This window comes from Rhagoletis zephyria, unplaced genomic scaffold (assembly GCF_001687245.7).
Source record: "Rhagoletis zephyria isolate East Lansing unplaced genomic scaffold, Rhagoletis_zephyria_1.1 Rzeph_scaffold_12105, whole genome shotgun sequence".
Classification (NCBI taxonomy): Eukaryota; Metazoa; Arthropoda; class Insecta; order Diptera; family Tephritidae; genus Rhagoletis; species Rhagoletis zephyria.
Genome location: NW_016169179.1, coordinates 6,066 through 17,874, shown reverse-complemented (window position 1 = coordinate 17,874; position 11,809 = coordinate 6,066). Strand labels below are relative to the sequence as shown.

The 11,809-nt window shown below is 35.2% G+C and overlaps 1 protein-coding gene across 1 annotated transcript; it reads left to right on the top strand.

Moving 5' to 3' along the window:
- The first annotated feature begins 3,087 nt into the window (after positions 1-3,087).
- Positions 3,088-10,926, top strand: LOC108377451 (TNF receptor-associated factor 3-like). Its single transcript, XM_017633716.1, has 6 exons — positions 3,088-4,192; positions 9,320-9,736; positions 9,798-9,946; positions 10,012-10,292; positions 10,360-10,475; positions 10,572-10,926. Exons 1-6 carry the CDS (start codon positions 4,058-4,060, stop codon positions 10,878-10,880), a joined length of 1,407 nt encoding a protein of 468 aa, XP_017489205.1. The 5' UTR covers positions 3,088-4,057; the 3' UTR covers positions 10,881-10,926.
- The last annotated feature ends 883 nt before the right edge of the window (positions 10,927-11,809 follow it).

Here is an 11,809-nt window from a genome sequence, read left to right as displayed (position 1 = left end):
CACAAAGGAATATCTATGCTTGGCATTTAGTATATTTATATGGGGAAACAAAGTCCTTTGCCGCTATTGCTTTTGGCATCACTGAACGTCACCGTTTTGCGAGCTAAACAACCGACTGGATTTCTGGCCAACTCCAAACTGAGTCGAGTGCATTGAGATCCTTGCGTTTTATACGAGTATGTTGTTAGTTTTTACATGCCGCACCGTCATGCCATTGATGCGGTTGTAACTGTGACTTTCGGCGGTTGTTGTTGCATTTGTTGCTGTTGCTGCTACCACTGCTGTTGGCGTTACACACTCACATTGCGTTTGTAAAATCTTTATTTATTTATATTTTTCCTTTGTTTACTGCTTGAAATACCATGCGCTCGCTTGAGCTTACAACAAAGTTTTGTTTTGTTTTGTTTTGTTTTTATGTGCAGTGGAAAGCATGCGAAGGAATTAAGCTTGTGAAAGCTTTTTTTTTGGGTTGCCAATGGCAACAAATATCGAGTGGCCTAAGGAAGAAAGTAAATGAAATTCTAATTAAGAATTAATGGTAATGATGGTAGTAATGGTAATGGTAATATTAATGGTATTGATGGCAGTAATGCTAACGATAATGGTAATGGTTATTGTATAGGTGATGGTAATGGTAACAGTAATGGTAATGGTAATGGTAATAGAAATGGTAGTGGCTATGGTAACGGTAGTGACGATAGTAGTAATTGTTGTGATAGTAATTGTCATGATATTGGTAATATGTAGTAATAGTAATGATATGTTATTTTAGTTGTAATGGTATTGGTAATGGTAATAGTAATGCTAGTAGTTGTGGTATTGGTATTGGTAATGGCTATGGTAACACCAAGTTTGTTTGGAAGCGNGTAATGGTAATAGTAATGCTAGTAGTTGTGGTATTGGTATTGGTAATGGCAATGGTACAACCAACAGTGGCAACTGTGCTCACATTATATTACTATGCGAAAGCTAATGTAACTTAATCTTATTCTAAATAACTTCCATTGCGTATTAAAAGCTTTATTAAGCTTTTTAGTACAATTATAACGTAGTACGACTTCAAGTACACACTTTTGTTCTAAAAGGAGCGTTCAAAGCCCATTGCTCAAAGATAACTACTCACACACGCATCCTTTCACAGCCATGCAGGCATATACACACATGCACAATACCGTTGTATTAACATTTTTGGCGCGAAAATAAAATCAGCAGCACAAAGCATTTTACGTGGCTGCTTTGTTGTATAGCGGAAGGATAGCGCGTTCAGATGCCGCACGATAAAATGGTAGACACATTCACGTGCATAGACAATTTACGCGCCACACATGGGCGCGAATGTATCTATGTACCTGTATATACATATGTAAATACATACATAAATTTGAACACATATACATACTCATAGCGAATCCCTCATATTACAAAATAAAAGTGGCGTTTTCTTGACATTAATGGTGCTGAAGGAGTGATTTTCGTTGCTTTGCTACCTGATTGGCGCCTTTTCTTGGTTTTAGGTAATGACTACGTACAATATACATGCGTACATACATACATTCACTGTGTAATTTAACGTATTTATACAACATGCTTGGTCTCGATGAACGATGTTAGGGTACCACGTGATTTGGCATGCCCTTGAAATGCTTCAATCCATGTGATTAATGGCTTTTTGTACAAATTGTTTTAATGCCACTCCACTTCATTAGCAGAGTAGCAGAGAGAGCCAATTGTGGTGAGGTTTAATTGAGTGTGAACATCTGCATACGAGACAATGGAGAGGGCGGTTGCTCGCAAATATATTGTTCAAATACATATATACACTCAGACTCTGGATACTGCTCAAACTCTTGCTGCAACAAGATTTCACGCTAGATCGAGTATTTCGGGTGCACCTCTTGTGATAAAGTAATTAGGTTACCAAAGTCTTTTGATATTGAGGGTTATGGACTCAATAAGAATACAAAAGATCTTTCAAAATAACTAGCTTGACTCTATTCGCAGAGTAAGAGCTCGAGTGCAAACCTTGCCTTTCTTTTCTTAAAAATTTTGGTTTTCTCTAAGGTTAAAATTATTTTAGAGCACCACACATAATTCTTTGCTAAAAAGCAGTCTTTATTATGTATATTAGGGTGGTCCAAAAATGCATGTGAAAAAGTAAAGTCGGAATTTAAATGCTCTCACCCTCTAGCATTGTTCTGTACCGAAAAAACATGTACTCCTTTTTTTTTTTGTAAAATCAAAAAGTATTTAGAGGTCGCTCAAAGCGCTCAAAGTTTTCCATGTGTTTTATATGGGAAAAAACCAACTTTTCGTAGAAATAGTACAGAATTTTTGAAAATCCAAATTTTACGATCGGAAAACTCTGTTTATTTAAATCTTTTTTGATAGTAACTGTATTTCATAGGTCCGCAAAAAACCCCTGAAAATGGAATAGAAGGACTTATAAAAAATTATTAGCATTAAAAAAAAATTGTTAAATAAACAATTAGGTATTATTATTGGTTTTCCGGTCGAAAAATATTCATTTAAAGATTTTCTATACCATTTCTACGAAAAGTTGTTTTTTCCTATATAAAATAGATACATGGAAAGCTTTGCTTACTTTGAGTGACCTCTAAATAATTTTTGATTTCAAAATAAAAAATATGGGTATATTTTTTCGGTATAGAATAATCGTAGGGGGGTAGAGAATTAAAATTCCGACTTAACTTTTTTTTTTGTACCACCCTAATGTGCATACATACTATGTGCATAAAATTCGAATACAACCCGTCACAGTGTAATAGACAGTTGTCTAAGCGTCGAGTGGAAATACCAGGAACGTTGTTATTTTTGATAGCGATATAGTGGAAGCCTTTGTCTCGTCAGTTCCACACCCCACTCTAACCGCTGTTATCCACACATTTATATCAAAAGTTGTTATCAATTCGCAATGGCTCTTTGTTTGCTCTTTATAGTGGCATATGCAGTGTCTATAAAATACGTTTCTACCACGCTGCGCATAAAAAGTCCAGTAGTGGGAGCCATTCCCGCTTGTGCTTTTGGCCATACAACCCAACAACAAAACGAGCCGACAGGTGAATTTTATTTATGTTGCCTTAATGTATGTATGTATGCAACTACATAATTAAATACATTTTATATACAAATGTTGCTAAATACGCACGCAAAATACATATTCACCTAAGTACACATGGACGCGAATATTTCTGCAATACACAGTTATCATCACTTTCATTATCTTTATCTTTACTTTAGTTGTTATCGCACTTGTTATAGAAGCTCTGAGCCCATTGTTGTTGTTGTGTCAGCTGATAACGAAGGCGCAAGTGACTGTGAGTATAAAGTTTAAACGTTTTTTTTTGCCAGATATTAATGCTGCGCATACACATAGAAGGTAAGCGTGCTTGTTGTTTTTATAACAATTTAATTTTCATTATTGTAGTTGTGCTATTATTATCTCTTCTTTTTTTTAGTGTATGAAATTTTCATATACATACATATGTATGTACGAGTAACGCTTATTAAATGGTACTTTTTTGATCAATTCATTTAGCCATTCGCCTGTTGATTGCTGGTAGGCTATTGAGAAATTTAGTCGTCGAAGAGTTGTTTCGCTAAACGATTCGTTGGTAAATTGTTTCAGCTTCCGCCGAGTCGCGAGTGTGATTATTGTGGCTACGCATATTTACGTAGAACGTGTCAAATGAGATTACCTTCGTGCATGTAGTAGACACAAAAAAAAGAACAAATATCCATGGTAGTAGATAGAGATAGTGACGTATTGCGGCAATAATTATTTCTTTCATCTTACACTCGGTTCTTCGGTGTCATACCTGCCCGCCTTCAACCAATTGAGTTGAGTTAATTGTCGCAAACCAGTTGGAAGTGGCTAATTAATTGTCATCATTAAGAGCAGTGAAGTGAAGCGAAACGAAGTGTCGTTTTTGTTATGTGTAGTGAACCACAGACTAATTGCTTCAAATTAAATATACTCACAGGTCAATTAGTTAAAAAAGTTTCATTATTCAACTCTTGCAACAAACTTATTTAGACCATGGCTATGAATGGTAATGGTTATTCGCGTAACTCAAATAATACTTTGCCATCGAATGGTACGACGACTGTTCTTAAGTATGAAAAATCTTCGTGTCTTTTCTGCAACGAATGGTTCGACTCACAAACTTTTACCGTAAGCAATAATTGCTTATATGGCAATAAAAATCTATTAGTAATTAAGTTTTTTTATTTGAATATTATTTAAGAGAAAAAAAAAATATTGTTAATCGTATTTTTTATGAACACGTTGCTGAAATCCCGCGGGTTGTTGAATGACAAAGAATTTTGCATCGAAGTTAGGCATTAAAAAAATTCATTTTGAAGAATAAATAATTTTTTCCTCGAGGAACCTTAAGACCTTCAGAGACCTTAAGATATATGCATAAATAACTTTTTGACATAAAAATGCACCACATCCAGAAAAAAATATATCATAACGATCCAGAACTATTCTCGAAATTTTCCCGAAATAATCCCGTACTAGTTCATTTGTCCCCACAAGTAGCAGTAACAGATTTTTTTTAAGTTAAGCAAAGATGTTTACGAAAATACGTGCCACCGGCGGCAAAAAAAAATTATAAAAAATCAAAGGGATTTTGTAGTACATATGTAACTTCAAACCAGCACAAATTGCATAAAGTATAGAATGAACTACATTTGTACATAATTATAAACAATAAATTTTTAAGCGAACATCAAAACGCGACTTCAATTCTCATATAAAAATTTAGAAATATCGTTAATTTCCTCATGAGCCAAGGTTCGGATCTAAACCAAATTGGTTCCACCTCAGAAGTACAGCCTTTCCGTAAAAAAATTATTAAATAATTATAGAAATCGCTTAATGTGGTCCAAGGTTATGCGGTAACATACATAAAAAAATTTACAGACGAATTGATAACCTCCTCATTTTTTTTTAAGTCGGTTATAAACTAACGAAAACATTTTTTTATGCAGCTAGTATATGTTTTAGTCATTTTAGTTTTATTAAAGAAAAATCCTAGCAGACAAAAATCTAGCTAGTATAGCCAATAGTTTTATATTATAAAAGATTAACAAATTTTTATTCACTTTCATACGTATAATTTAATGTATTTATTTACACTAAATTTATGTTATTTTTTTAACATATGTAATTACTACATATAGCTCATTCATAACCATTTAATTATCTACACAAGTTAGATTTCGATTATCAATGAATTTTCTGCTTATCAATTAGCAATCACCTCAACAGGTCGTTCCTAGTCATTACCGATATTTATCATAGCGACTATTTGCGGCTCATTTCTGTAGCTTTTTAGTCATAATTGAGTGTCTAACGGTGGTTTGTTTTTTTTAATTAGTAAGTGTTACATATTTTAGTACATATTGAGAAATGGAACGGTTATAAGTAAGTGCGAAGTTTTCTGCGCCAATTTCAAGTTTAGAAAACATCGCAAGTAATTAAATTGTAAAAAAATGCAGGTGTTGTGTATTTAAATATTTATGTTATTTGTTAAAAAAACAAACGGATAGCAGCGTAAGTATCTATACATATGTACATACATATGTAGTTCATTAATTGGAAGAACATTCGAAAACTAATTTAATTGTGCATAATTGTGTTAAACATTCACAACGATATCTGTGATATTTGCATTCCTTGGGGCTTTACCCATTTCAAAATAGTTACCAAAAAAGTACTCATATAAGTACCTATACTCAGGAACTATTTATCATTTAAAAAATGTCGGAGAAATAATTAAATACAATCAGCCAAACTTCGTTAATTTGGCAGTTCGAGAAAAGTGTTTTTCTGTGAACGACCCTTTTAACTATTTTTGTTAGACTGGTAAACAGTGTTTCATAACAACTACTTTTAATCTTCTGGGAGAAATTAGAAGATGAAAGAACAATCGATTTATTTTAGAGAACTACTTACTCACAAAAAGAGCTTTATAAAGGGAAATAAAAACTCTTACTGAAGGAAATAAGTAGATTATTCACGGTGTTAATTTGTCTATTTTCTACTACTTTTTTTTCGTTGTCGGAAAATCCTTAGTATATGTTACAGAACAAACCTTATCAGCCGTGGTCCCAGTTTCACATTTCAAAAATTTCTTGTAAAAGTGAATTCGTGTGTTCTCAATTTCACAAACGAGAATTCCCCACTTACAGCTGTTATATGTATGTAGGTTCAAAAATAATAGTTGATATCTGGTTAAATTCACCAGCTGCCTGGCCATTTTCAATGTCCATAGATAGAAAAGCAGCGCGATACATTGAAATGGAATGTTAATTTATCTTTTTAAGAAAAATTTAAGTTTTAAATCATGTTTTACTAGGATGGCGTCCCAAAAAAACCAAAAAAAAAGTGCAAAGTCCAATGAGTCGTTTTTTAAAAAGAAATTGCTTCTTTTTTATGTACGTATTTCATTTGTTATAAATAAATTTTTATTTTGTACAAAGAGAAAGCATTTGAGATCAAAAACAATTATTTTATAATTTATTTCATACAAATTAATTAATTGATAAAAGTCATCTTTAATATAACACTGTTCAACAGCATTTTTGCAGAGTAACAATGGTATATTTCTAAGAGAAGTAATCATGTTGAAAATTTTTAGAGTAAAAAGTTGCTAAGTCCATTTGTAGAAAATTTACAAGCGAGGAACAAAACTTTTCAAAACATTTCCTTCAAGAATTTTGCAGAAGGTTCCGTTACTTTCTTCTGATACCTACTCCAGTACTCGGTTCAAAAGTATCGATACCAAAATTACTTGGTATCGGACGAAAAGTATCGAGTATGTACTTGTATTTACTAGTAACGTTTTGTGCCTAAATGTTGCTGTTAAATGAAAGTGTAGTTCAGAGACAATGCTGGTATCCTCAACTTCATTAGCCGACTGCAAACTGCACTCTGAGATGCTATACCGATTTTTTAATAAATTAGAAGATTTTGAAAATGAAACATAAGAGCATTTTTTATATTCAAAAAAAAGGTGTGATTTCACCCGCCACAACAATATAAATTACCTGGCTCGGATTTTTTAAAGAAAATTAACAAAAGAAAAGCAAGAAAGAAGCATTTATAAATCATATAAAAAGCAATGGGGACCAAATATATATTAAGTTGCTAAATACTGAGGTAACAAGGTGGGTGTGAATACCCCTACTAAATATTATTTATCCATCAAAGTGCCCAGTACATTGTGATTCTCGTTATAATTTTGTTCATCGGTTGCGCGCATAACTCAAAAAGCATTTAAAAATTGCCATTAATATGTGGCTGGAGTGCTCGTGAATGCTTCACTAAACTTAACCTCCATAGATAAAAAAATTTGACAGCAATAAAAAGTGATAAGCATGGAATGCGCTTTGAAATTCTTATCACTTTTTCCAATTTAGTTAAATGATATGCCGAGTATGGTTTGTTTACTTTTATTTTGGCAGTATACGCGCTTATCGTTACCTTAATATAGAAAGGCCCTAACTCATTTTCTTTCGAAATTCAGCTTAGTACCTACAAGGTTCGGCAAATAACGCTAATAGAATTAAACAAAAAATTACTACATCAATAAATTTTTTCAGTGTTTATTAAGCGCCGGATTTTTAAGAAATTCCCAACTTAAGGACTCAAGTTTTGTAAATACTCTGTAAGGACAAACATTTTAGATAGGGCATTTCTACATTAAGGTAACCATATGTATGCGCCTGTAGTGTATGCCCATTCTTGACACACATATAATTTTTCATGGTCTTTTCTCACAAAAAAAAAAAACATTTTTTACGGGTATTATTTTTATTTTTGAAGGTTAATAATTTCCTCGATGCATTCAAGAACTTTAAATTGAAGAAGGTTACATTTATTATCGAAATCAATAGAATTAACACTAGTAGCAAACAAATTTTGAAAATTGTCATTTCAATATCCTTGCAAGAACTTGTATAAGTGTGATAATAGGATTGTATTTTAAGATAGCACGGCAGTTGTCTCTTTTCCTCGTAACTGAAGCCAATTAAAAACACCAAGTGAAGCTATGTCCCTCTCAAGCTGAGTATTTCGTTTCGGGCTTGGATCAAGATTTCAGAAAAGTCTGCCAATTGACCCAACCTAAACCACATTCTAAGATATAGTCTTTGCAATCGAATTATGTGTTCAAAAATGTTTCGTATTTAGAACCACTAATGGGGCCAGCATAAATATTTGGGCGTATTTTTGTTTTCGTACGAATCGGAAATTTGGAATTTTATATAAAAAGTGATAGGAAATTTTCAAAATTTTACGATACGAAACCAAGAATACGCCACATTATGTCGAATAGTCAGGCAGCATTAAGGGCCTTACACTCATTGAGAAAGCACACCAAGGCTTGTGGATAGTTGTAAAACTCTTTTGAACCACCTAAGAGCCCACCATACAGAGTTTGAAGGGCTGTGTTGCCTCGACTAGTGTTGCCATTGTGCGACTAAAGGGGCAATTTGACCCTTTTAAAGCGCCAATACCCTTTGACCGGACTTTTTGAAAATTCTGATTTTCTTTACCCTTTTCTAAAATTATGTGCGACTTTTGCCTCTTTTTTTCAGAGCTAATTTTAGGAAATGTTAACGTTTAAATACGAAAAAAGTATCACTTAAAACTTTTAAAGGAAATACAACTTTTCTCCCTGCAGCAACTCGATTTCTGTTTGAATATGTTAAATGTTAAAATATGTTAAGAAAACAAATTTGTTTTGGTTCAAAATCAATGCCTATTTATTTAAAACATATTAAAGTTATAGCTTCGGATTTATTCTTTTCGCCTCGCCAGCATAGGGAACAACTCTCTCTGAGTGTCATATAGTGCCAGCTCACTGAGCTGACTCATGAAAATGAGCTTGATTCGTTGAGTCAACTCGCGAAAATTCACTGAGTTACCCAGTCCTAGTTTGAAGGCAACGAAAGGGCTGTTAGTCTTGTGGAGCCCAAATGCGCGTGTAGGGTCCGGAGCCTTTCCTCGGTACATATAAAGGATACACTAAAGACCTACTCAGAAGCAGGAAAGAATCTCAGATTGCTGCCCACTGGCAGAAGTCAAAGGGACTGAGACAGTCAAAGCAGTTATGAATACTGCTTCATGACTTCTCGGGGAGGGTTTAAGATATTACAAAATAATAAAAAAATAAAAATGAATAAAATTACGCTTTTTGTAGTCACTGACTAATTGTATGCCGAAAATTACCTACCTATACTCATACACTCACTACCACTTACGTACGTTTCTCTTTTTCTCCCCCAGGAACATCTCATCCATTGCGGTCAAGTACTCGAACAGTGTCCGAACCATTGTAACGCTTTCGTGCCACGCATACGCATGCGCACACATCTGAAAGAGTGTCCGCGCGGCAAGTCACAACAACAGCTCAACAATAGTCAAGAACGGCTCGATCAATTCGTGGATAATCGGATGACGCAACTCGAAAAGGATTTGAGCGCTTTGCGCTCGGTGCTAAACGAGGAGATTGGTCAGCGATTGCATTTGATTACAGATGTGGGAAATTTGCGCAAATACAATCAGGTTTTAGAAGATTGGAAACAGGACGCCAATGAAAATATGAATGGCATCAAATCGCTGCTCAATGAAGAGATTGTGCAACGACAATTTGAAGTAGGCGAGGCATACAAGGACAACACAGCGAACTTCGAAATGATAAAGGTAAGCGGTGACAGTGATAGTTGCAGGGTTTAATAACTTTTTCAATTGAATGCCTTTTTAGAAAGTCAAAGCCGATATACAAGGTGAAATGGATGTGCTGCAAAAGAATATCCAACAATTATCTATCGAAGTGGCAGACCATGTGAATCACTTGAATGACAACACCATGAAGTTGGAAGAGATGATTTTGGAAAATGAGAAGAAGAATCTGTAATGAAATTCGCAAGTCTTAACAAACAAAGCAAAATTTCACTAATCTAACTCACTAATTACAGCGATAAATTCATCGAAATCGAAGAATTTTTAAATGTGCTCGACGGCGATTTGAAGACCAAATTTGTCGCCAACAGCGACTTGAATGCCAAACAGGTGAATATGGATGTGGAAGTGAAGAGCATGAAAAACATTGTTTGCGAAACGGAGGAGCGTTGCGAAAAATTGGAGGGCATAGTGAAACAAATTGACACCAAGCTGCATCAAACCGTGCAAACGCTAGCGGATTTGGAGTATCATTTAGCGACACAACAACGACTCACTAACATACAAAACTCAAGAGGTAATAGAAGTTAACCTGCTCTCAAAACCACAAAAATTCCAATACCAATTCACTCCCTCTCGCATAGGTCACTTGGTCTGGCGCATCAAAGACTACTCAAAGAAGCTGGAGGAAGCAAAGCAATACGAAACAATACTGCATAGCGCCATGTTCTCGAATAAGCCATATGGCTATGCATTGCGCGTAAGTTGACGCCCTCCAATGTAACACCCCCTTCGCACGCGTGTGTGTGTGTGTGTGTAGGTCTACTAATCAATCGCTTTTATCTCTCACTTCCAGCTTGATATACTCCCCAATGGAAAGGGCACTTGGAAGGGCCGCAATTTGATTGCATGTCTCAATGTCATAGCTGGCGAATATGATGCGCTGCTACCTTGGCCTTGCCGCCTGCAAGCCGACATTATCATACGTGATCAGTACGGCAGCAACGAGGAGGCACAGGACTATGTGAAAACGATATTGGTACGCAAAAAGAACGATGAGTTCATACAAAACAATCAATATTTCCACATACCACACAAAGTCGTAATGAGCCGCAATTATTTGCGTAACGATTGCTTGTTTGTGGAGGTGCGAGTGCTAAAATGATGTTAGACCACAAGTGGGTTTGGTAAGAAGTACTATGTGTGGCAAACTACACCATTTCCAGTTGTAAATGAGAAAGCGTCAAATGAAATTGCGAAAGCGTCATTTGGAAATGAGAATAATCAATTGTAAATGAGAAAGCGTCATTTGTGAATGAGAATAGTCAATTGTAAATGAGAAAAGGTCAATTGTAAATAAGAAAGCGTCATTTGTAATTGAGAGTAGTCAATTGTAAATGAGAAAGCGTCAAATAAAAATGCGAAATCGTCTTTTGGAATTGAGAATAGTCAATTGTAAATGAGAAAGCGTCAATTGTGAATGAGAAAGCGTCAATTGAAAATGAGAAAGCGTCAAATGAAAATGCGAAAGCGTCATTTGGAAATGAGAAACTCGTTTTTATTCAGAAATTATTTAGATATTATTAAAAATGCATGTTTATTATGTCCCAACTTGCATATCTTGTAAAGATAAAGCATTTCCATGGAAAGATGTTGCGTGCTGAAATGCTCTCGCGCAGTCTCTTCCGGTACAGTTTTCGCGTCATCCACCAACTTCTCCAAATATTGCAGCCGTTGCTCAACAACGTTTGGCCCATTTATGACTGGGTTTGAGATGTGCCCCGTTACATACATTTTGATTTTTCAGATTATTTCAATAGGGTTTAGCATGGGGGAATATGGCGCTAAACGCAGCACTTGTGCACGTCCATTGGAAGCATCAGCTACAGCTTTTTCAATTCTGGAGTGACATGGAGCATTGTCGCACACCAAAATTAAGTCGTCCAGGTGGTTCCCCAGCTGCTCCCAACGATGCAAAACCGACGCTATCCAAGCACCACATGTTTCATTTTTGAAGCATCCCCTCTTTCTGTCGATTTGTTCCTGCAGTAGCATTTTCGGCTTCGCACCTCCTTTTTTTTGGTGCTCACCTCG